Here is a 26,210-nt window from a genome sequence, read left to right on the forward strand (position 1 = left end):
AGTGTTGATGCTTTTTTTACGGCACTGGGCATGTTGTATGATGACCCTGACAAGACGGCCTCAGCCGAGGCTCAGATTTCGATCCTTATGCAAGGGCGAAGGCCAGATGAGGTTTACTGTACGGAGTTTCGGAGGTTGGCCCATGATACCCAGTGGAATGACCCAGCCCTGAGACACCAGTACCGAAGAGGTCTTTCTAACCAGATAAAGGACCAACTGGTACAATATCCCTTGCCTGATAGCTTGGATCAGCTCATGCAGTTATCCATCCGGGTGGATAGACGGCTGAGAGAGCGTAGGCTTGAAAGGGAGACTGAGATTTCTTTCCTTCCCAAGGGAACCTCAGACTCTGAGGAATTTTCCGAGGAGCCTATGCAGATTGGGGCTACCCGCCTCTCCTCGCGTGAGAAGACGCGGAGGAGACAGCAGGGGTTGTGTTTGTACTGTGGGAATAAAGGTCATGTGGTAGTATCATGCCCAGAAAAGCCGGAAAACTTCAGGGCCTGAGGGTGATGGGAAATATCCTGTCAGGCCAGAAGTCAGAATTTCCCAAGAAGACTTTTATCATTCCGGTGACCTTGAAGATCCTCGGTCAAACTGTCAAGACTGAGGCCTTTGTGGACAGTGGGGCCGACGGGGTTTTTATGGACCGCCAATTCGCCCTGAAACACTCTGTTCCCTTAGTACCCTTGGCATCGGAAATTGAGATTTGTGGGTTAAACGGGGAACCATTATCCCAAGGTAAAATTACCTCTTGCACTAGCCAGATTTCTTTGTTTATTGGAGCCACACACTCTGAAAAATTGTCCTTTTATGTGACTGTCTGTACTTTTGCCCCATTGGTGTTGGGGTTACCCTGGTTAAGGGCCCACAATCCTCAATTTGACTGGGTCTCTGGGGAGATTCTTAGTTGGGGTACTGATTGTTTCAGGAGTTGCTTGAGCCTTCCAGTCAGGCTCTCGCAGCTAAGTTTGCCAGGATTGCCAGGGTGTTATGCAGATTTTGCGGACGTGTTCTCCAAAAAAGTTGCAGAGGTACTACCTCCCCATCGCCCCTATGACTGTGCCATTGATTTGTTGCCAAATGCTAAGCTTCCCAAGAGCAGGTTGTACTCCCTGTCACGTCCTGAGACTCAGGCTATGGCAGAGTACATTCAGGAGAACTTGGCTAAGGGATTTATCAGACCTTCACAGTCTCCAGTTGGGTCGGGGTTCTTCTTCGTGGGTAAAAAGGACGGTTCGTTGCGACCCTGCATCGACTTCAGGGAATTGAACCGTATCACGATTAAAAACTCATACCCACTGCCTCTCATTTCGGTCTTGTTTGACCAGCTTCGTACTGCCACCATTTTTTCTAAGATTGACCTACGCGGTGCGTACAATCTAATCCGAATAAGAGAGGGGGATGAATGGAAGACTGCCTTTAATACCCACTCAGGGCATTATGAATATTTGGTGATGCCTTTTGGGCTCTGTAATGCCCCGGCAGTCTTCCAGGATTTCATGAATGATGTGCTCAGGGAATATTTGGATAGATTCTTAGTTGTATACTTAGATGACATCCTAATCTTCTCCCATTCCCTGGAGGAACATCGGAAGCATGTACGCTTAGTCCTCCAGAAACTCAGAGACCACCGGCTTGGGGCGAAGCTGGAGAAGTGCGAATTTGAAGTTCAGCAAATCGCATTTCTAGGATATATTATCTCCCCAGAAGGTTTCCAAATGGAGGGTTCCAAGGTACAGGCAGTCCTGGATTGGGTGCAGCCCACTAGTTTGAAGGCGCTTCAGCGTTTCCTGGGCTTTGCGAATTTTTATAGACGATTTATCGCTGGATTTTCGTCTATAGTGGCGCCCTTGGTGGCACTCACTAAGAAAGGGGCGGATGTTGCTCACTGGTCTTGTGAGGCTAAAGCGGCTTTTGCCCGTCTCAAAAGGGCATTTGTTTCGGCCAAGGTGCTGCGACACCCAGATCCAGAGCGTCCTTTTGTGGTGGAGGTGGATGCCTCTGAGATGGGTATTGGGGCAGTGCTTTCTCAGATGGGAGTGTCTGATAATCGCCTTCATCCCTGTGCTTACTTTTCCCGTAAATTTTCGCCTGCCGAGATGAATTATGACGTGGGTAACCGGGAATTGTTGGCTATTAAGGATGCACTCGAGGAGTGGAGACACTGGCTTGAGGGGGCTAAGTTTGTAGTCTCAATTCTCCCCAGAAGGTTTCCAAATGGAGGGTTCCAAGGTACAGGCAGTCCTGGATTGGGTGCAGCCCACTAGTTTGAAGGCGCTTCAGCGTTTCCTGGGCTTTGCAAATTTTTATAGACGATTTATCGCTGGATTTTCGTCTATAGTGGTGCCCTTGGTGGCACTCACTAAGAAAGGGGCGGATGTTGCTCACTGGTCTTGTGAGGCTAAAGCGGCTTTTGCCCGTCTCAAAAGGGCATTTGTTTCGGCCAAGGTGCTGCGACACCCAGATCCAGAGCGTCCTTTTGTGGTGGAGGTGGATGCCTCTGAGATGGGTATTGGGGCAGTGCTTTCTCAGATGGGAGTGTCTGATAATCGCCTTCATCCCTGTGCTTACTTTTCCCGTAAATTTTCGCCTGCCGAGATGAATTATGACGTGGGTAACCGGGAATTGTTGGCTATTAAGGATGCACTCGAGGAGTGGAGACACTGGCTTGAGGGGGCTAAGTTTGTGGTCTCAATTCTCACTGACCATAAGAATCTGGCATATTTAGAGTCAGCGAAGCGTCTCAATGCCAGGCAGGCACGATGGGCTTTGTTTTTTGCTCGCTTTAATTTTTTGATAACATATCGCCCTGGGTCAAAAAACATCAAGGCTGATGCGCTCTCGCAGAGTTTTGCTCCAATCCAGGAGACCACCGAGGAGCCGTTGCCCATTGTTTCCCCATCATGTATTAAAGTGGGCATTACCCAGGACCTCTTATCATTAGTCCTTAGAGCACAGGAGCAGGCTCCTCCAGACCTTCCGGTAGGTCTTTTGTTTGTGCCTCCTAGGTTAAGACAGCGAGTGTTCCTGGAATTCCATGCCAAGAAGTCGGCAGGTCACCCGGGTATTGCCAGAACTCGGGAGTTGCTATCTAGGGCGGTGTGGTGGCCCTCGGTGGCTAAGGATGTGGATCAGTGGGTTCGGGCATGTGACATCTGTGCCCGAAATAAGACTCCTAGAGGGGTTCCTGTTGGCCCATTACATCCACTCTCTATCCCATCTAAGCCATGGACCCACATTTCAATGGATTTTGTGGTGGACTTGCTCAAATCCTCGGGGATGACAGCCATCTGGGTTGTCGTTGACAGGTTTTCGAAGATGGCGCACTTCGTTCCACTGGTTGGGCTGCCATCGGCCAGACGCCTGTCTGAATTATTTATGCTGCATGTTGTGCGTCTCCACGGGTTGCCACTTGATGTGGTCTCTGACCGCGGATCCCAGTTTGTGGCCAAATTCTGGAGGGCATTTTGTTCCGATCTCCAGATTTCTGTCAGCTTGTCGTCAGGCTACCATCCGCAGTCTAATGGGCAGACTGAAAGGGTGAACCAGTCCTTGGAGCAGTTCCTCAGGTGTTATGTCTCCAAGTGTCAGACTGACTGGGTTGCTCATCTGTCCATGGCGGAGTTTGCCTATAACAACGCGGCTCACTCTGCTACAGGGATCTCTCCCTTCCTTTGTGTGTATGGGCATCATCCTAAGGCCAATTCTTTTGACCCCCTGGACTCCACGCCTGGTGGTTCCTCTGTGGTTTCGGTCCTTAGAGGTATTTGGCGGAAAGTGAAGAAAGCCCTTGTGTCTGTGTCATTAGTGACCAAAAGGGTTTTTGATAAGCGGAAAAGACCCTGCAGCTTCAAATTAGGAGACTTCGTCTGGTTGTCTACCAAGAATTTGAAGTTGAGACAGCCATCTCATAAGTTAGGCCCCCGGTTCATCGGCCCTTATAAGATCACCAGGGTTATCAATCCGGTGGCATTTCAGTTAGATCTGCCCCGTTCTTTGGGTATCAATAAAACATTTCATTGTTCCCTTTTAAAACGGGCGATTAGTAATCCTTCTTCCAGTGGAAGACCTTCCCCTCTTCTGATACGTGGCCAGAGGGAGTTTGTTGTTGAAAGGATTCTTGACTCCAAGGTGGTTCGGGGTCGGCTGTCATTTTTGGTGCACTGGAAGGGGTATGGCCCGGAGGAGCGGTCGTGGGTGCGCAGTTGTGATCTTCATGCCCCCAGACTGATGCGCTCTTTCTTCTCGCAGTTCCCCGATAAACCCGGTGGTAGGGGTTCTTTGACCCCTCGTCAGAGGGGGGGTACTGTTAGGGTCTCCTGCCCTGTGCTGCCACGTCGTCATGGCAACCGGGAGACAAGTGCTAGCGGAGTAACCTGAGCGCAGCTGATACTCCGGTTCGGGTCTTTTGCTGTGCAGTGGTTATAGGCTCTGTGCACGGCAGGGGATCCGGTGCTGGTTTTTGTGCTCACAGTCTGTGAGTTCTGAGTGGGGCGTGGACAGCACCTGCTTTATAAGGCCTCTTCTCAGGGTAAGCAGATGCTGCTGAATCTTTGTTGGTTAGTCAGTTCCTGAAAGTTAACCAGTACTGTGTAGCTTTGTATTTGTTTGTTGCTTACTGCAAATAGGCCTGGGGATTTGGTATTACACTCTGCCAATCCAGACCTAGCAGTAAGACTGGAGTCAGTCGTTTAGCTTGCTGGGGTTCTGTTATTACTCTGTGAACTTAGCAAGTTTGCGGCTGTATTCTAAGACTTGCCTGTCTAATCCTGTCTCACTGTGCTAGGTGTCAGGGGTCAGTTTAGTGGCAGTAAGCTGAACCTGTGCACTGCAAGTGAGAATTAGGATTGTGGAGACTCTCCTTGTGTCTATCATTCCATCTCTGACCAAGGAGTTTACTGCCACACCCGTTGGTAACCCTTTAGGGTTTTGCTGTTGCCCTTAGCAACAGCATTTCGGGTTCTCTACGTATTAAAACACAACATCTTGCTTTTCCCATCTGAGCATTTCTAATACAAGGGAGATACCCAGTTCCTTAGCCTCTGGGCTTCTCTGTTCACTTTGTGTGTATTTTGTTACCCTATCACCTTCTGTGTACGTTATGTCATATTCCCCAGTCTGTCTGTGAGTCCATTTGTTTTGCATAACAGTTCAAACACCAGTACATTCCTGCAGGCACTGGAGTGCATAATAGTTCTGACACCAGTACTTTCCTGCAGGCACTGGTGTGCATAACAGGTACATGGTCTATGATTCTGTGTTTGAAGGTGGCCATGGTATGTCTATGTTCAACAAAGTGTTTTGCTACAGGTTGGTCCCCCTTGCCTGATGCCAGGGCGTTCCGGATGGCCAACCTGTGTTGTGCCATCCTGATTTTAAATTGGCATTCAGTCTTGCCAATGTAGTATCTGCCACACGGGCAGATGATGGCATATACTACAAATTTGGTAGTGCAGGTTAATGGCCATTTAATGGGGAATTTTTTACCTGTACAGGGATGTGTTATACTATCTCCTACCGACATATGCGAGCAAGTTGTACACCCCGTGCATTTAAAGCAACCGTTTTTACGTTGCAGGAAATGCTTTGGGGTTTCCTTAAATTTTGCCATGTCTGTTTTGACTACCATGTCCTTGATGCTCCTTCCTTTCATGAAACTAGGCATCACTCTCTGATGGCGGAACATTGGTAAATCAGGATCTGTGGCTACTAGTGGCCATAGTTTCTTTACCTGTTTTTGTGTATGGTTACTATGTGCATTGAAATCACACACCCAGGGGATGACATCGCCCAATTTTTTTGCGCCCTTTGGTACTAAACTTTCGATTCTATTCTTACTTAGGGCTTTTTTTCTGGCCTGTGCTAATAGTTGCCGTGGGTAACCTCTGGCGAGCAATCTAGATTCCATTTCATCCAATTGCTTATCTCTCTCAGCTATATTGCTGTTAATTCTGCACACTCTCAGGAGTTGAGAGTACGGTACACTCCTGACAGTGGATAATGGATGACAACTGTCGTATCTAAGGATGGTATTACGATCAGTTGGTTTTTTGTAAAGAGATGTCACCACTATGCCGGGGCACTGCCTAGTGCCGGAGCATAGAACTGGTTATATTGGATCCTGGTGTGCCGTGCAGGCACAGGGACCCTTGGCTCAAGGCACAGGATTTATATTTTTTGAAACTGGGAGAGATCTTACAGCGCACAGGATCATCTTACTTTTGCACATACCGTTTTGCACTAGCACTCACGCACTTTATTTCTGCACACGCACTTGCTGAATATCCACCATGGCAGCCACCAACATGGAAGCTGGGGATTTTACGTTGTTTTTACTGCACTGTGATACCTATGAGACACTAAGTTATTCTGACCTGGAGGCAGAAAACATCCTGCATAAAGATCCTATTTTTTCTGAAGTATTGGTCACAACCAATGAAGATGCCTATAGAGATTTACTACACTTAAAGAAAAGGGAACTTGATTACCGATACCACTGTCGCACTTTATCCGATTACTACCGAGCCAAGCAGCTGCCCAGAGGGTTCAGAGTACATAACATACCAACGATCGGCAGATACAGTATGGAGTTCTGCAAAAAATGGATCTCCATATTGAATAAATGCTCCATGGATTTGATCCTGCTTGTTATCGATGAATCCAATAGGGAGCATATAAAAACCAGAGAGCTGATTGGTATGTTTGAAAAAGAGCATTCTCAATTATTGGCAGCGGAGCAATCCGCAGGTTGGCTAAAAAAATTAAATGAACAAGTCGAACAATATAAAAACAGTTTACTGAAGTTCAAAAAAGAAAAATTAAATAAAGTGCAGCTTGACTACGCTCACCATCGTGTGTATCCCTGGCTGGGTTCTACCACCAATATTACCACAGGGGGTAAATTTCAACGGTTTCGTAAAACCAGACAAATGGAGCGTTCTGACAACACATCAGCCAGTGAATCCGATGAAGCACACAGGCCCTCACCATCTACTCTACAGCATGAGACCCCTTTAGGGGCAAGCTCCCGTGCAGGGCTTCCGGCACGGGGAAGAAACAGAAATGGACGAGGCGGGGCGGCCAAAATAAAAGACAGAACCCGACCCTGGCTGCCGAGGGAGAAGAAGCTCTGATATTTAACTTGTCCAATACCCCACTCACACCTGCAGAAACAAAGGTTTTGAGTAAGGGGCTGTCATTTGTACCCACCAATTATGGGGATGAATTTAAATGGAAAGTGAATGCCTTCAAATTGCACCGCACTTTAAAACTTAAGGAACATTTTAGTAAACAACCACCTGCTAAAGAAAGGATCAAGCTACCCCCGAGGATCCAAAAATTAGGGCAGAGATCGCACTTTGACCCTATTTCACAAAATGCATCCCTTAAGACCTACCATAGGATGGTGGAGGCGGCTGGGACAATGCACCATAAGCAGAAACCCCACAATCTACAACGGTCCGAAAGGGAGGCCCTCCAAGGCTTAAGTAAGAGGAGGGACATCGTGATCCGCCATGCGGATAAAGGCGGTGCAATAGTGATCCAGGAGCTTGCCGAGTATAAAGAAGAATGTCTGCGACTGCTCACCGATGAAGTGACCTACTGTAAATTACCACGTGATCCGTCAGCGGAATACCAGAAGGAATTAAAGGCCATTTTACAGCAGGCCAGGGAAGAGGACATTATTTCAACAGAAGTGTTCCAAAAACTATGGTCAGATTACCCGGTATCACCCCTCTTCTACACCATCCCCAAAATACATAAGGATGCACAGAGGCCACCGGGCAGACCAATTATCTCAGCCCGGGGGTCTCTGTGCGAGCCTGTCGCAATCTTCTTGGATTGCTTTCTACAACCGTGCATACAGGGCACATTCACCCATCTTAAAGATTCCGCTACGCTCTTATATAAATTTTCCTCTTTTGACCAGGTACCAGCTGACATCACCCTGGCTACCATCGATGTCACAAGCCTATATACCTGCATCCCGCATACACAAGGGATGCAGGCGGTTAGACATTTGATCACTGGGAATGTGTTATATGAGGGGCCCGACATTGATTTTTTCATGTCTTTGTTAAATTTTACGTTGACGCATAATTTCTTTAGTTTTGATGGCCAGTTCTATAGGCAGCAGACGGGGTGTGCCATGGGATCTTCCGTGGCACCCTCGTTTGCCAATGCCTATATGTGGGAGGTGGAACGCAATCTGTTTTTCACCAACAGCCTGGTATCTAGTAGGTTGTTTCAATACTACAGATACATAGACGATTTGTTTTTAATGTGGTATGGCGAGGCAACTGATTTACAAGAGATTGTTGAAACACACAACGCCACCGATAGTCCAATCAAATTGACACTGAGTAGTAGTCGCAGTGACATATGTTTTTTGGACCAGAGGATTAGTTTACAGGATGGCATAGTGGTAACATCCCTTTACAAAAAACCAACTGATCGTAATACCATCCTTAGATACGACAGTTGTCATCCATTATCCACTGTCAGGAGTGTACCGTACTCTCAACTCCTGAGAGTGTGCAGAATTAACAGCAATATAGCTGAGAGAGATAAGCAATTGGATGAAATGGAATCTAGATTGCTCGCCAGAGGTTACCCACGGCAACTATTAGCACAGGCCAGAAAAAAAGCCCTAAGTAAGAATAGAATCGAAAGTTTAGTACCAAAGGGCGCAAAAAAATTGGGCGATGTCATCCCCTGGGTGTGTGATTTCAATGCACATAGTAACCATACACAAAAACAGGTAAAGAAACTATGGCCACTAGTAGCCACAGATCCTGATTTACCAATGTTCCGCCATCAGAGAGTGATGCCTAGTTTCATGAAAGGAAGGAGCATCAAGGACATGGTAGTCAAAACAGACATGGCAAAATTTAAGGAAACCCCAAAGCATTTCCTGCAACGTAAAAACGGTTGCTTTAAATGCACGGGGTGTACAACTTGCTTGCATATGTCGGTAGGAGATAGTATAACACATCCCTGTACAGGTAAAAAATTCCCCATTAAATGGCCATTAACCTGCACTACCAAATTTGTAGTATATGCCATCATCTGCCCGTGTGGCAGATACTACATTGGCAAGACTGAATGCCAATTTAAAATCAGGATGGCACAACACAGGTTGGCCATCCGGAACGCCCTGGCATCAGGCAAGGGGGACCAACCTGTAGCAAAACACTTTGTTGAACATAGACATACCATGGCCACCTTCAAACATAGAATCATAGACCATGTACCTGAGTCTATGCGAGGTGGCAACAGAGGTAAAAAACTCTTACAATTAGAGTCTAGATGGATCCATAGGCTAAATACACTTAGACCCGCTGGGCTAAATGACAATCTGGGTCTCATTAACTTTATCTAGACAGGATAGCTGTTCCTCTTTCTATCTTTCTAGAGTTAGCAGGATACCAGCGGAGACTTTCCGCTTAGAGAGGATGCGAGGCGTCCCCTGGCCACCGTGCGTTGAAATGAATTAGCTAAAAGCAGTAAGCAGAAGAATAGTTTAGCCGACTTAAAGTGTAAAACCAGTGCAGGATATCTGTAAATTTCCACGTTTAGCTATGTCATGTTTTATATATATATGAATTGAGGTAATAATAGATTGAGGTGGAGTCAAAAGGGTGGGTTCACCAGTGCATGTTAATGTGATATTGTGTTTTTATTAGTGGTTTTCACTTATGTTTTTTATTAATTTTTTGTAATTTTTTGAAATTTAAAAAAAAAATGTGTTTGTATGTATATGCAAATAATGTTTTATCACCTAGCACCAAATCAAGAGAGCACACCAATTTTTAACACTGTTGTATGATAAATATACAGGCATAAGAACAGTGACTCAAAGTAAGGATCACGTCCCTGTATCACTAATGGGTGTTTACATTCCTCTCTGTTGCTAGGCAGCGTGTCCGTGGACGCGCCTCCGGGCGCCGACGCGTCACTTCCGCTGAGACGCTGAGGGCGGCGGGCTGGACGCCGGGATGGCGCGGCCACGGATGCACGCTGGAGGGGATGTTCCTGAAGGGGGGTAAGTTCTATTTAAGCACATTTTATTCTGTACTGCACTAATCCTGATGAAGGGGGAGACCCCGAAAACGTTGAAGCACCATTACAATTTTTTATTTGTTTGAAGACTCTGAGTGCCGCCTCATTTGTCCTAGTTGGTATCCATCTGGTAGCTATACCTGGAGGAGGGCACCGGAGCAAGTCAGCCCCATTGCCGGGGCACTGCCTAGTGCCGGAGCATAGAACTGGTTATATATATATATATATATATATATATATATATACAGTTGTGCTCATAAGTTTACATACCCTAGCAGAATGTGTGATTTTCTGGCTATTTGTCAGAGAATATGAATGATAACTCACAAACTTTTCTTTCACTCATGGTTAGTGGTTGGGTGAAGCCATTTATTGTCAGACAACTGTGTTTATTCTTTTTAAATCATAATGACAACAGAAACTACCCAAATGACCCTGATCAAAAGTTTATATACCCTGGAGATTTTGGCCTGATAACATGCACACAAGTTGACACAAACGGGTTTGAATGGCTACTAAAGGTAACCATCCTCACCTGTGATCTGTTTGTTTGTAATCAGTGTGTGTGTGTATAAAAGATCAGTGAGTTTCTGGACTCCTGAAAGACCCTTGCATCTTTCATCCAGTGCTGCACTGACGTGTCTGGATTATGAGTCATGGGGAAAGCAAAAGAATTGTCAAAGGATCTGCGGGAAAAGGTAATTGAACTGTATAAAACAGGAAAGGGATATAAAAAGATATCCAAGCAATTGAGAATGCCAATCAGCAGTGTTCAAACTCTAATTAAGAAGTGGAAAATGAGGGATCTGTGGAAACCAAATCACGGTCAGGTAGACCAACAAAAGTTTCAGCTACAACTGCCAGGAAAATTGTTCGGGATGCAAAGAAAAATCCACAAATAGCTTCAGCTGAAATACAGGACTCTCTGAAAAAAGTGGTGTGGTTGTTTCAAGATGCACAATAAGGAGGCATTTGAAGAAAAATGGACTGCATGGTCGAGTCGCCAGAAGAAAGCCATTACTACGCAAATTCCACAAAGCATCCCGCTTACAATACTCCAAACAGCACAGAGACAAGCCTCAAAACTTCTGGAACAAAGTCATTTGGAGTGATGAGACCAAAATTGAACTTTTTGGCCACAACCATAAACGTTACATTTGGAGAGGAGTCAACAAGGCCTATGATGAAAGGTACACCATTCCTACTGTGAAACACGGATGTGTGAGCTACAAAGGCACTGGAAACTTGGTCAAAATTGATGGCAAGATGAATGCAGCATGTTATCAGAAAATACTGGAGGAAAATTTGCACTCATCAGCCCGGAAGCTACGCATGGGACGTACTTGGACGTTCCAACATGACAATGATCCAAAACACAAGGCTAAGTCGACCTGTCATTGGCTACAGCAGAATTAAGTGAAGGTTCTGGAGTTGCCATCTCAGTCTCCTGACCTCAATATCATTGAGCCACTCCGGGGAGATCTCAAACATGCAGTTCACGCAAGACAGCCCAAGAATTTACAGGAACTGGAGGCTTTTTGCCAAGAAGAATGGGCAGCTTTACCATCTGAGAAAATAAAGAGCCTCATCCACAACTACCACAAAAGACTTCAAGCTGTCATTGATGGTAAAGGGGACAAAACACGGTATTAAGAACTGGGGTATGTAAACTTTTGATCAGGGTCATTTGGGTAGTTTCTGTTGTCATTATGATTTAAAAAGAGTAAACACAGTTGTTTGACAATAAATGGCTTCACCCAACCACTAACTAACCATGAGTGAAAGAAAAGTATGTGAGTTATATGTGTGTGTGTGTGTGTGTGTGTGTGTGTGTGTGTGTGTGTGTGTGTGTATATATATATATATATATATAGTGTTACACAGACTATACGATTTGGTATTTTTCTTGTGTTTTTCAGTCACCTCATACCGCTTAATCCTCTGTTCTGTGTCCTGTATTTACTGTCACGTTACATAGGGGGTTATTTGCAATTATTGTGTTTGGCTATATTGTACTGTTCCGCCCTAAGGCTACATTCCTTACCTGAGTTTTAGCTGGTTCAGGCACGGAGTGCCATACACCCAGTCAACCCGCAGCACCTGTGGTCAATCAGGATTCACCTTGGGCAGCATTCTCATCTATGCTAACTACACTTGTGACACGTCTTACGCCCCCTTGTGGGACCACCTGTGCCATTACAGCCACATATTGTCCCTGTAGTTAATCCAGCCTGGGCGAATACTCTGTCTACCCAATTACAACAATTAAATCAATCTTTGGTTAGACAAAAGTCTACCCCCACGTCCTTCTGGGGCCAAGGGGTTATCTAAACGGGTCATTTCTTCCTCACAATCCACAAGTATTTCGGATAATTCTTCCGATGAGGATGGGGAATATATTGATCCATCAGACACTGATACAGTAGCTTCTGATGAGGAATCTACAACCCAGGTTAATGTTCCTGACCTAGTGGAGCTAATTCTTCAAATAGATGATGACATTGAGCCCACTACTACGTCTAAGAAACCTGATAAGTTCAAACGTCAGAAGGTAGCTAAAGTAGTCTTACCACATTCTGACCATTTAATTGACATACGTCAGGAATCCTGGTCATCTCCAGGAAATACATTTTCCCTGTCTAAAAAGATGCTAGCTCATTATCCTATCCCTGCGGAGTTGAGTAACAAGTGGGAAACTCCACCGACGGTGGACTCTCATATCACCCGTCTTGTGTCTTCTACTCTGCCTGTCACCACCTTCACATCACTGAAGGAACCAACGGATAAGCGTGTGGAGGGATGCCTGAAGTCTATTTACTCCCTTACTGGTGCTATACATAGACCCACTATAGCAGCCTCCTGGGGCGCAAAAGGAATTGAAGCATGGGTTCAGGCAATTGAGGATGAGCTCCCTCAGGATTTTTCTGACACTGCCAGATGATATCTGTAGTATATTACCACAGCCTCTCACTAGATTCAGGAGGCGGCCTCTGATGCAGGTGTAATGGCCTCATGTGTAAGGCATCTACTACGTCTATCCTGGCTCATTTAATTATGTGGTTGAGGTCCTGGAAGGTGGCCCTGGATTCCAAAAAGACATTGGAGGTGCTCCCTTTTAAAGGAGACATCCTATTTGGCGAGGATCTGAACAAGATTGTAACTGACTTGGCTACTGCCAAGACTGTGTGTCTCCCAAATACTAATCCTTCTGCTCCAACGGCTGGGAGTACCACCTTTCATTCATTCATTTAATTCCTTTCGACCTTCAGGGAAAGCAAAGGGTCAAGCATATCCGCAACAGGCTCCTGCTTCCAAAACTGCTAAGCCTAAATCTAAACAATCCTGGGCCACCCGTCAGCCTGCTTCCAAACAAGACAAGCCTGCTGCATGACGGGGCGGGCGTCCCCCTGGGGGACCCCAGGGTGGGAGGCCGACTTCTGCAGTTCGTCCAGGCCTGGTTAAATACCACTTTGGACACCTGGGTGCGGGAAGTTGTTTCTCATGGGTACGCAATCTCTTTCAAGAGACGTCCCCTCGCCAGTTCTGCACAACGGTTATCCCTGCAGATCCATTAAAAGCACAAGCTCTACACTTGGTTGTGCAATCCCTCATGGATACAGGAGTGGTAGTGCTGGTACCTCTGTCTCAGAGAGGCCAGGGATACTATTCGACCCTGTTTCTAGTTCCGAAGCCAAATGTGTCCTTCCGGCCTATACTCAACCTCAAATCATTGAACAAGTCTGTGAGAGTATCCAAATTCTGTATGTAAACTCTGCACTCTATAGTGCTGGCCATGGAACCCAAAGACTATATGGTTTCCCTGGACATACAGAATGCTTACCTGCATATACCTATTGCCATGTTGCATCCGCAATATCTGCAGTTTGCTATTGGCAACCTACATTATCAATTCCAGGCACTGCCTTTTGGATTGGCCAACGGCCCCTCGGATCTTCACCAAGGTCATGGCCGTAATGACGGCTCTTCTCCGCCGACTTGCTGATCCTGATGAACTCCCAAGAGGTTCTTATCAGTCATCTGGAACTGACGGTCCAATTCCTACTAGCCCACAGGTGGCACATCAACTGGAAAAAGTCCTCGCTGGTCTCTGCTCGGAGCATGGTGCACCTGGGGGTACTACTGGACACACACAGCCACCCATTGTTTCTGTCTCCAGAGAAAGTCCTGAAACTTCAGGACAGGATCAGATATTTCCTCTCTCGCCCAAGGGTGTCGATACACTCGGTGATGCAAGTACTAGGCCTCATGGTGTCGATACACTCGGTAATGCAAGTACTAGGCCTCATGGTGTAGTCTTTCGACATGGTAGAGTACGCTCAATTTCACTCCCGCCCTCTGCAGAGGCTAATCCTTTCCAAGTGGGACGGCCTGCCTCATCTGATCAGGTCTCACATGATCTCCTTGAATCTGGAGGTTCGTCTGTCACTAAGCTGGTGGCTACAGGACCAACAGTTGAGCAGGGACAGTCCCTTCTGAATCTCCAACTGGGTCCTCCTGACAACAGATGCCAGTCTGCGGGGTTGGGGCACGGTGTTGGAGCAACACACTCTCCAGGGTCGGTGGACCAGGGAGGAATCTCTCCTCCTGATAAAAATTCTGGAATTGCGGGCAGTGTTCAATGCCTTGACACTGGCGCTGTCTCTAGTACAGAACAGGCCTGTTCAAGAACAATTAGACAACGCCACCATGGTGGCGTAGATAAATCAAGGTGGCACTCGAAGCCGCATGACAATGCTGGAAGTATCAAAAATCCTTTGTTGGGCGGAACGCCATCTGCCAGCAATATCGGCAGTGTTCATTCCGGGAGTCCTCAACTGGGAAGCGGATTTCCTCAGTCATCAGGATGTTCACGCTGGAGAGTGGAGTCTTCATCCGGAAGTCTTTTAACTTCTAGTGGACAAGTGAGGCCTACAGATATAGACCTGATGGCATCTCGACACAACCACAAGGTTCCAGTCTTCGGATCAAGGCATCCTCAAGCAGCGTTCATGGACGCTCTGGCAATTCTATGGAACTTTCGGCTGCCATACTTGTTCCCTCCAGTGTCACTCCTGCCCAGGGTTCTAAGGAAGTTCAAGCGAGAAAGAGGAATACAACTTCTAGTCACTCCAGCGTAGCCAAGATGACACTGGTTCTCAGACCTGCAGGGTCTATCGATAGAGCATCCTCTTCTGCTTCCTCAACGCCCAGACCTCCTCGTTCAGGGCCCTTGTGTCTATCCAGACCTGGCCAGACTGGCTTTGACGCCGTGGCTCTTGAAGCTTCACTCCTGAGAACCAAGGGATTCTCTGAGGCGGTTATTCAAACTATGTTGAAGGCCCACAAACCAGCTTCTGCATGGATTTATTACAGGGTCTGGAACTCTTACTTCACATGGTGTGCTGCTAAGAATTATGATGCCTAATTGTTTGGTACTTCTAGGCTTTTGGCTTTTCTGCAACAAGCCCTGAATTTAGGTCTTTGTCTGGCCTCCCTCAAGGTTCATATATCTGCCTTGTCGGTGTGTGGTTTCAGAGGATAATTAAGTCTATTCCTGACGTTCATACTTTCACTCAGGGTGTTTTACAGATTCAGCCTCCATATGACCCTCCTGTGGCTCCATGGGATCTGTCTGTTGTCTTAAATGCCCTACAAGAGTCTCTATTTGAACCTCTTGAGTCTGTGGATCTTAAATGTCTTACACGTAAGGTTGTGTTTTTACTGGCTATTGCCTCTGCTAGGAGGGTGTCGGACTTAGGCACCTTGTCCTGTCGTCCACCCTTTCTGATTTTTCACTTTGACCGGGCAGTTCTTCGAATTCGTCCTGGTTATCTACCTAAGGTGGTGTCATCTTTTCATCTTAACCAAGAGATTGTGATTCAGGCCTTTATCTCTTCTGGTTTGTCCTCCAAAGAGCGGTCTTTGGATGTGGTACGGGCTCTCTGTATTTACGTAGAGAGGACTGCCTCCCTCTGGAGGTCAGATACCCTTTTTGTACTTTTTGGTTTTCACAAATGTGGCTGGCCTGCGAATAAGCAAACCTTGGCCAGATGGATTAGAATGGTGATTACACATGCTTATGCACAGGCTGGTCTTCCAGCTCCTGCTGCTATCAAGGCCCATTCTACTCGGTCTGTTGGACCTCCTTGGGCGGTCCGCCGAGGTGCGTCCGCTGAACAATTGTGCAAGGTATGTGGTCCTCTGTGAACACGTTCATCAGGTTCTATGCCTTTGATACTTCTGCCTCCCAGGATGCTTCCTTTGGACGCCCGGTTCTTGTGCCCGCTACAGTGCGTCCCCTCCCATGAGGAACTGCTTTAGGACATCCCCGAAGTTATTCCCTATGGAATACCAGTGTACCCCGCTGCAGAAAAGGAGATTTATGGTAAGACTTACCATTGTTAAATCTCTTTCTGCGAGGTACACTGGGCTCCACAGGGCGCCCACCCGGACGCACTTAGCTTCTTTGGGTTTGTATGGCATTAGCCGCTGGTACCTTCTCCTCTCGTGAGAATGTGGCGTATGTGACTAACATCTACCGTCTCTTTACCTGCTACTGCATTGGACTGGTTAACGAAACTGAGCTCCAGTGCCTGGAGGCGGGGTTATAGAGGAGGCTTCGCTGTGCATCCTGGGAACAGTCAAAGCTTTAGCCTGTTGGTGCCTCGGATCAAGATCCAACTCTACACCCCCAATGTTATTCCCTGTGGAATCCAGTGTACCTCACAGAAAGAAATTTAACCATGGTAAGTCTACCATAAATCTCCTTATTGCTGTGAGGATACTGGGTATTGGAACCGTAGAGAGAAATGTACAATAGCACCTTTATTACATGAATAGCACATCAGGTGCAATACTATAACACTGCACAATGCCAGGGTATTACCAGTCTCAGGCTCTCTCATCCCCGGACCAGATCTCTACACCCGCCACCTGCATATGTGCTGCTCCTTCCCCCAGGGGTAGAGCTTCCTTCCTGGGCTGTCCATATGATATCCCGGCTGTCAGGATGCCGGCGGTCACATGACTGCCTGCCGCATCTTTTCATTGAAGATCCCGACACTGGAGCGGGGAAGTATTTCTACCCGTCCCCTAACCCTCCGGGCGTGGCATTATGGCTAACCCTTGCTGGGCGGCAGCTAGGACTAACCCCCCCCCAGCATAGTGCCTAACCCTTACCCCCCTAGTGCCTTGACCTAAACCCCCTCGCCCCCCCCCCCCCAGCCCCTAACCTAACCCCCACCGTGATACCCACCATCGGGTGTTCAGGAGATTTATCCACGTAGGTGACAAATAGTATTTTACGTAGTGACACAGATAGATGAATACTTACGTCACCTGCTTCATTCTTATTTCTCTGATTTACTATTATTATTTATCACCAGTTATTTCTATAGCACCAGGCGTGCTGCCCCCTCATAGTGTAAGATTGGAGTAGTTGTGCTTCCTCTGATGGCGTTCTGCTGCACGTTACAGGACAACCCAGACATAAGAAAGCAGAAGACATCCTCTACCATCCAAAGAGACCCCCGGGGCAGGTGCAGAGGCAGGAGACCCTTCATGAAGCGCAGGGAGAGGAGGAACATGAGACAGACAACGAGAGTGAGGACTCTTATGTAGTAGAGCGACACGAGGAGAGAACGCCCACACCAACAGCGCCCACAGACCTTCATTCCAGCTCAGACACAGCGCCCACAGACCTCCATTCCGGCGCAGACACAGCGCCCACTCTGCAAGCAGCCGAGAAACGTACGACCAGCACAGATGATGCCACAAGTCAGGCGGACGATGACCAGGCGTACAGCGAAGCATCGGAAGCAGCATCGGAGGTAACCGGCAGTTCGCCCTGCTCCTTCCTTACACAGAATATCACTTTCCCCTCATACCAATAATGCACCCAAGAATGAAAGGCCAATGGCCACTCGTTACTTAGGACGGGATGTACTAAAGAAAAAATGCGGTAAAACCCCCGTTTTTGGGGTTATTACTGCATTTTAAAATGTACTATCACCCAACAGCCGCGTTTTAGCTGATGAGGGTATAGAATCCTATGGGCTTGTTTTCGCCAGCCGCCGCAGATGCCAACCCCCGCCACAGACACCGACCCCCCTCCTCCCCGGCATACCTTCCTCCAGGCTGCCCTGGTCCCGGAAGGTAGTCTCCTCCTCCCCCCAGCAATGCGGCTGGAGGTCCTTCCGGCTGCATGGAGGAGGAGGAGGAGGTGCTGGGGACAGACTGCTGCTGCTTCCTGGCGTCTAGGCAGTGTGAAGATCCCGGGGAGGTGACGGAGGCGCACACCACCTCACAGGTATCGCGGGGGGGCTCCGTCACCGCATTGCGATATTGATCACATATGTTAGTACATATTTGATCAACATCGCTGCGATAAGCGGCGATGGGTGGCGATGTATCTTAATACATCCCGCCCATACTGTTAAAATATTTATTACAATAGAATACAGGTTGAGTATCCCATATCACAATATTCCGAAATACAGAATTTTTTGAGTGAGACTGAGATGGTGAAACCTTTGTTTTCTGATGGCTCAATGTACACAAAGTTATTAAAAATATTGTATTAAATGACCTCCAGGCTGTGTATAAGGTGTATATTTATTTATTAATAAGTTTCTTGTATAGCGCAGCAAATTCCGTTGCGCTTTACAATTGTTAATAACAATGATATAACAAAACTTGGTAATAACAAACAGTCATAGAGGTAGGAGGGCCCTGCTCACAAGCTTACAATCTATAGGGAAATAATAAGAATTTACTCACCGGTAATTCTATTTCTCGTAGTCCGTAGTGGATGCTGGGAACTCCGTAAGGACCATGGGGAATAGCGGGCTCCGAAGGAGGCTGGGCACTCTAGAAAGATCTTAGACTACCTGGTGTGCACTGGCTCCTCCCACTATGACCCTCCTCCAAGCCTCAGTTAGGTACTGTGCCCGGACGAGCGTACACAATAAGGAAGGATTTTGAATCCCGGGTAAGACTCATACCAGCCACACCAATCACACCGTACAACTCGTGATATGAAACACAGTTAACAGTATGAAACAATAGAGCCTCTCAACAGATGGCTCAACAATAACCCGATTTAGTTAACAATAACTATGTACAAGTATTGCAGATAAACCGCACTTGGGATGGGCGCCCAGCATCCACTATGGACTACGAGAAATAGAATTACCGGTGAGTAAATTCTTATTTTCTCTAACGTCCTAGTGGATGCTGGGAACTCCGTAAGGACCATGGGGATTATACCAAAGCTCCCAAACGGGCGGGAGAGTGCGGATGACTCTGCAGCACTGAATGAGAGAACTCCAGGTCCTCCTCAGCCAGGGTATCAAATTTGTAGAATTTTGCAAACGTGTTTGCCCCTGACCAAGTAGCTGCTCGGCAAAGTTGTAAAGCCGAGACCCCTCGGGCAGCCGCCCAAGATGAGCCCACCTTCCTTGTGGAATGGGCATTGACAGATTTTGGCTGTGGCAGGCCTGCCACAGTATGTGCAAGCTGAATTGTACTACAAATCCAACGAGCAATAGTCTGCTTAGAAGCAGGAGCACCCAGCTTGTTAGGTGCATATAGGATAAACAGCGAGTCAGATTTTCTGACTCTAGCCGTTCTGGAAACATATATTTTCAGTGCCCTGACAACGTCTAGCAACTTGGAGTCCTCCAAGTCCCTAGTAGCCTAGGCACCACAATAGGCTGGTTCAGGTGAAACGCTGACACCACCTTTGGGAGAAACTGAGGACGAGCCCTCAATTCTGCCCTATCCATATGGAAACTCAAATAAGGGCTTTTACAAGACAAAGCCGCCAACTTTGATACTCGCCTGGCAGAAGCCAAGGCCAATAACATAACCACCTTCCACGTGAGATATTTCAGATCCACGGTTTTTAGTGGTTCAAACCAATGTGATTTTAAGAAACTCAACACCACGTTGAGATCCCAAGGTGCCACAGGAGGCACAAACGGGGGCTGACTCTGCAGCACTCCTTTTATAAATGTCTGAACTTCAGGTACTGAAGCTAGTTCTTTTTGAAAGAAAATCGACAGAGCCGAGATCTGTACCTTAATGGAACCCAATTTAAGGCCCATAGTCACTCCTGCTTGCAGGAAATGCAGAAATCGACCTAGTTGAAATTCCTCTGTTGGGGCCCTTTCGGCCTCACACCATGCAACATATTTTCGCCATATGCGGTGATAATGAGTTGCTGTAACCTCTTTCCTGGCTTTAGTAAGCGTAGGAATGACTTCCTCCGGAATGCCCTTTTCCTTCAGGATCCGGCGTTCAACCGCCATGCCGACAAACGCAGCCGCGGTAAGTCTTGGAACAGACAGGGCCCCTGCTGCCGCAGGTCCTGTCTGAGTGGGAGAGGCCATGGGTCCTCTGATATAAATTCTTGAAGTTCTGGGTACCAAGCTCTTCTTGGCCATCCACGAGTATCGTTCTTACTCCTCGCCTTCTTATTATTCTCAGTACCTTTGGTATGAGAGGCAGAGGGGGGAACACATAAACCGACTGGTACACCCACAGTGTTACCAGAGCGTCCATAGCTATCGCCTGAGGGTCCCTTGACCCGGTGCAATATCTTTTATAGCTTTTTGTTGAGGCGGGACGCCATCATGTCCACCTGTGGCCTTTCCCAATGGTGTACAATCCTATTGGAAGACTTCTGGAGGAAGTCCCCATTCTCCCGGGTGGAGGTCGTGTCTGTTGAGAAGATCTGCTTCCCAGTTGTCCACTCCGGGAATGAACACTGCTGACAGTGCTAACACATGATTTTCCGCCTATCGGAGAATCCTTGTGGCTTCTGCCATCGCCATCCTGCTTCTTGTGCCGCCCTGTTGGTTTACATGGGCGACTGCCGTGATGTTGTCTGATTGGATCAGTACCGGCTGGTTTTGAAGCAGAGGCCTTGCCGGCCTCAGGGCATTGTAAATGGCCCTCAGGTCCAGAATATTTATGTGTAGGGAAATAACCTGACTTGACCAAAGTCCCTGGAAATTTCTTCCCTGTGTGACTGCCTCCCAGCCTCAAAGGCTGGAATCCATGGTCACTAGGACCTAGTCCTGTATGCCGAACCTGCGGCCCTCTTGAAGATGGGCACTCTGCAGCCACCACAGTAGAGATACCCTGGTCCTTGGAGACAGGGTTATCAGCCTATGCATCGGAAGATGCGATCCGGACCACTTGTCCAACAGGTCCCTCTGAAAAGTTCTTGTATGGAACCTGCCTAATGGGATTGCTTCGTAGGAAGCTACCATTTTTCCCAGGACTCGCGTGCAATGATGCACCGCTACCTATTTTGGCTTCAGGAGGTCTCTGACTAGAGATGACAACTCCTTGGCTTTCTCCTCCGGGAGAAACACTATTTCTGGTTTATGTCCAGAACCATCCCCAGGAACAGTAGACGTGTCATAGGAACCAGCTGTGACTTTGGACTGTTTAGAATCCAACCATGCTGTTGTAGCACTTTCCAAAATAGTGCTACCCCGACTACCAACTGCTCCTTGGACCTCGCCCTTATAACGAGATTGTCCAAGTACGGGATGATTACAACTCCCTTTTTTTGAAGGAGTATCAACATTTCGGCCATTACCTTGATAAAACACCCTCGGTGCCATGTACAGTCCAAACGGCAGTGTCTGGACTTGGTAATGGTAATCCTGTACCACAAATCTGAGGTACTCCTGGCGAGGATGGTAAATGGGGACATGCAGGTAAGCATCCTTGATGTCCCAGGATACCATGTAATCCCCCTCGTCCAGGCTTGGAATAACCGCCCTGAGCGATTCCATCTTGAACTTGAATTTTTGTGTTCAAGGATTTTAAATATAAAATGGGTCACACCGAACCATGCGGTTTCGGTACCCCAACCCGTGTGGAATAGTAACCCCGTCCTTGTTGAAGTAGGGGCACCTTGAGTATTACCTGCTGGGAATACCGCTTATTAATTGCCTCTAGCACAGCCTCCCTGCCTGAGGGAGTTGTCAGCAAGGCATATTTTAGGAAACGGCTGGGGGGAGACATCTCGAATTCCAGCTTGTACCCCTGAAATACTACTTGAAAGAAACAGGGATCCACCTGTGAGCGAGCCCACTAATTGCTGAAATTTTTGAGACGGCCCCCCACCGTACCTGGCTACACCTGTGGAGCACCCGCGTCATGGTGTGGCCTCACAGGAGGCGGGGGAAGAATCTTGATTCTGGGAACAGGCTGACTGGTGCAGCTTTTTTCCCTCTACCCTTGTCTCTGTACAGAAAGGAAGCGCCATTTGACCCGCTTGCTTTTCTGAAGCCGAAAGGACTGTACCTTTGTCTGTGAGGAAACCTGAGGTAAAATTATTTCTTCCCAGCAGTTGCTGTGGATACGAGGTCCCAGAGACCATCCCCAAATAATTCCTCACCCTTATAAGGCTCTCTATGCGCTTTTTAAGTCAGCATCACCTGTCCAGTGACAGGTCTCTAATACCCTCCTGACAGAATGGACATTACATTTATTTTGGATGCCAGCCGGCAAAATATCCCTCTGTGCATCCCCCATATATAAGACAACGTCTTTAATATGTTTTTATGTTTGCCAACTATTATCCCTGTTTGACAGGGTCACCAACCACGCTGCAGCAGCACTATCTGCAGGTCTCAGTCTAGTACCTGAGTGTGTAAATACAGACTTCAGGATAGCCTCCTGTTTTTTATCAACAGGTACCTATTAAAGTGGCCGTATCCTAAGACGGCAGTGCCACCTTTTTTGACAAACGTGTGAGCGCCTTATCCACCCTAGGGGATATCTCCCAGCGTAACTTATCCACCTGGCGGGAAAGGGTACGCCATCAGTAACTTTTTATAAATTACCAGTTTCTTAACGGGGGAACCCACGCTTTCACACACTTCATTTATTCATCTGATGGGGGAACAAAACACTGCCTGTTTTTTCTCCCCAAACCTAAAACCCATTTTTAGTGGTGCTTGGGTTAAAGTCAGAAATGTATAACACATTTTTTATTGCCGGGATCACGTCACGGATGTTCCTAGTGGATTGTGTATATGTCTCCACCTTGTCGACACTGGAGTCAAACTCCGTGTCGACATCTGTGTCTGCCATCTGAGAGAGCGGGCGTTTTTGAGCCCCTGATGGCCTTTGAGACACCTGGGCAAGCGCGGGCTGCGAAGCCGGCTGTCCCACAGCTGTTATGTCATCCACCCTTTTATGTAAGGAGTTGACACTGTCGGTTAATACCTTTCACCTATCCATCCACTCTGGTGTCGGCCCCACAGGGGGCGACATCACATATATCGGCCTCTGTTCTGTCACCATATAAGCCTCCTCATTCAACATGTCGACACAGCCGTACCGACACACCGCAGACACACAGGGAATGCTCTAAACGAGGACAGGACCCACAAAAGCCCTTTGGGGGGACAGAGTAAGAGTATGCCAGCACACACCAGAGCGCTATATATATACAGGGACTAACTGAGTTATGTCCCTAATAGCTGCTTTTTATATAATATACTGTATACAGTGCCAATTTTAATGCCCCCCCTCTCTTTTCCCTCTTACTGCACTGTAGAATTGCAGGGAAGAGCCAGGGAGCTTCCCTCCAGCCGAGCTGTGAGGGAAAAATGGCGCCAGTGTGCTGAGGAGATAGGCTCCGCCCCTTTTTCGTGGCCTATTCTCCCGTTTTTTATGGAATTCTGGCAGGGGTATTTACCTCATATATAGCCCCTGGGGCCATATATTGAGGTATTTTAGCCAGCCAAGGTGTTTTTATTGCTGCCTCAGGGCGCCCCCCCCAGCGCCCTGCACCCTCAGTGACCGGAGTGTGAAGTGTGTGAGAGGAGCAATGGCGCACAGCTGCAGTGCTGTGCGCTACCTTGGTGAAGACAGAGTCTTCATGCCGCCGATTTTCCGGACCATCTTCTTGCTTCTGGCTCTGTAAGGGGGACGGCGGCGCGGCTCCGGGACCGAACATCAAGGCTGGGCCTGCGGTCGATCCCTCTGGAGCTAATGGTGTCCAGTAGCCTAAGAAGCCCAATCCGGCTGCAAGCAGGCGAGTTCGCTTCTTCTCCCCTTAGTCCCTCGCTGCAGTGAGCCTGTTGCCAGCAGGTCTCACTGAAAATAACAAATTCTAAGACTATAACTTTCTAAGAGCTCAGGAGAGCCCCTAGTGTGCATCCAACCTCGGCCGGGCACGAAATCTAACTGAGGCTTGGAGGAGGGTCATAGTGGGAGGAGCCAGTGCACACCAGGTAGTCTAAGATCTTTCTAGAGTGCCCAGCCTCCTTCGGAGCCCGCTATTCCCCATGGTCCTTACGGAGTTCCCAGCATCCACTAGGACGTTAGAGAAAGGCATGTATACACAAGGATAGGCGCTATCTACTGCACAGTTGTCCTCCAGATTGCAGAGGTTCTTGGTGGGCTGCATGATATGGTCACACAGCAATGATGAACCGGGGTCGAGAGGAAGGGAGAGAACATAAATGAATTGTGTGAATGTACACACACTTTGTTTAATGCACAAAGTTATAAAAATATTGTATTAAATGACCTTCAGGCTGTGTGTATAAGGTGTATATGAAACATAAATGCATTCTGTGCTTAGATTTAGGTCCCATCACCATGATATCTCTTTATGGGATGCAATTATTCCAAAATACAGAAAAATCCCATATCCAAAATACCTCTGGTCCCAAGGAGACTCAACCTGTATAAGTCACTGTAATGTGTTACATAACTCATCAGATGCAGCAATTTCGACCCCACTTAGGACAGACGTCACCAGCTTCCTATCTCATCCAACTAATAGGTGTGAGCTCACGCCAGTAGTATCCACAATGGCGGCCAATACAGCGACATTTACCCTACTCGTTTCGTCTCTTAGAGACTTCATCAGGGATACATTGGCAGATAGACAGAAAAAGGTCACTTATTGCTTTCTCATTGAGCTACAACAGGAGTGTAACTTATGGATACCAAACGCAACGTTCCAGCAGCCGTGCTGTGTGTGCTCCTCTGAGAACACCGCCACGCGGCAATCGCCTTACAGGCAGCACAGCGCGTAACCAGGTGCTGTCATTGCCATATCACGCCCAGTCCATGGTCAGTGGGATTTATTATTCAGTATCTGCATTTGCAGCTGGCGGATTTCCAGGCTGCTGGCAGCTCAGTCCATCAGCGGAGGTCATCACGGGCGCGGGCCCTGTCAGAGAAAGCGGAGCGGAGGAGGCTGGAGGTGGAGCGGAAGAGGCGGGAGCGAGAAGAGCAGCTGCACCTGGAGAGAGAACAGCAGGAGAGGATGGAGAAGATGCAGGAAGAGCTGGAAGAGCAGCAGCGGAGAAGAGCAGAGGAGATGCGGTAAGAATGGAGCTGAAACCCCCCTTTATAATACATGTACGCAGCAGCGTTCCAGCGCCTGGCGGAGGAATTGTTTCATGGTGCGACATTTACAATGCACAAAGGTGATCAGCTGTAATTACTGGGCTGTCATGTTTGTGCGCAGTGGGCGATGTTCACACAACACACTGCGTATGTGCTGCGATTGCACTGCGCATGCATCAAGGTTCCGCTGTGGTCCGGCTCGCAATGAGGATTTCACGGGAAAGTGATTGACAGGAGGTGACTGGAGGGTTTCACAGGGAGTGGTTCCAAAAACGCAACGTGTCATGGCCACTTCCTGGCATGTGTCTGCCGTCAGCTGCGGGTTCCTGTGTACAAAAACATGGTGGCTGCGTAGCCGTAGGCTAGCCCTCAGACCCGATGTGCCTCGTTTCTGCGTATAGGCTGCGTTGCCATATGCCAGCCCTCAGACTTGCTGTGCCTCGTTTCTGCGTATAGGCTGCGTAGCCATAGGCCAGCCCTCAGACCCGATGTGCCTCGTTTCTGCGTACAGGCTGCGTTGCCGTATGCCAGCCCTCAGACTTGCTGTGCCTCGTTTCTGCGTATAGGCTGCGTAGCCATAGGCCAGCCCTCACACCCGATGTGCCTCATATCTGAGTATAGGCTGCGTAGCCATAGGCCAACCCTCAGACCCGATGTGCCTCGTTTCTGCGTAGTCTGCGTAGCCATTGGCCAGCCCTCAGACCCGATGTGCCTCATATCTGAGTATAGGCTGCATAGCCATAGGCCAGCCC

At 48.0% G+C, this 26,210-nt stretch overlaps 1 protein-coding gene across 1 annotated transcript in view; it reads left to right on the plus strand.

Annotated features, from left to right (window-relative positions):
• Positions 1–26,210, plus strand: part of KIAA2012 (KIAA2012 ortholog) — a 353,000-nt gene that overhangs the window by 234,254 nt on the left and 92,536 nt on the right. Inside the window, exons 17-18 of the mRNA XM_063932236.1 lie at positions 17,542–17,894; positions 25,217–25,434. Coding sequence (XP_063788306.1) covers positions 17,542–17,894; positions 25,217–25,434 — 571 coding nt within the window. The remainder of the gene's footprint in view (positions 1–17,541; positions 17,895–25,216; positions 25,435–26,210) is intronic.

This window comes from Pseudophryne corroboree, chromosome 7 (assembly GCF_028390025.1).
Source record: "Pseudophryne corroboree isolate aPseCor3 chromosome 7, aPseCor3.hap2, whole genome shotgun sequence".
Classification (NCBI taxonomy): domain Eukaryota; kingdom Metazoa; phylum Chordata; class Amphibia; order Anura; family Myobatrachidae; genus Pseudophryne; species Pseudophryne corroboree.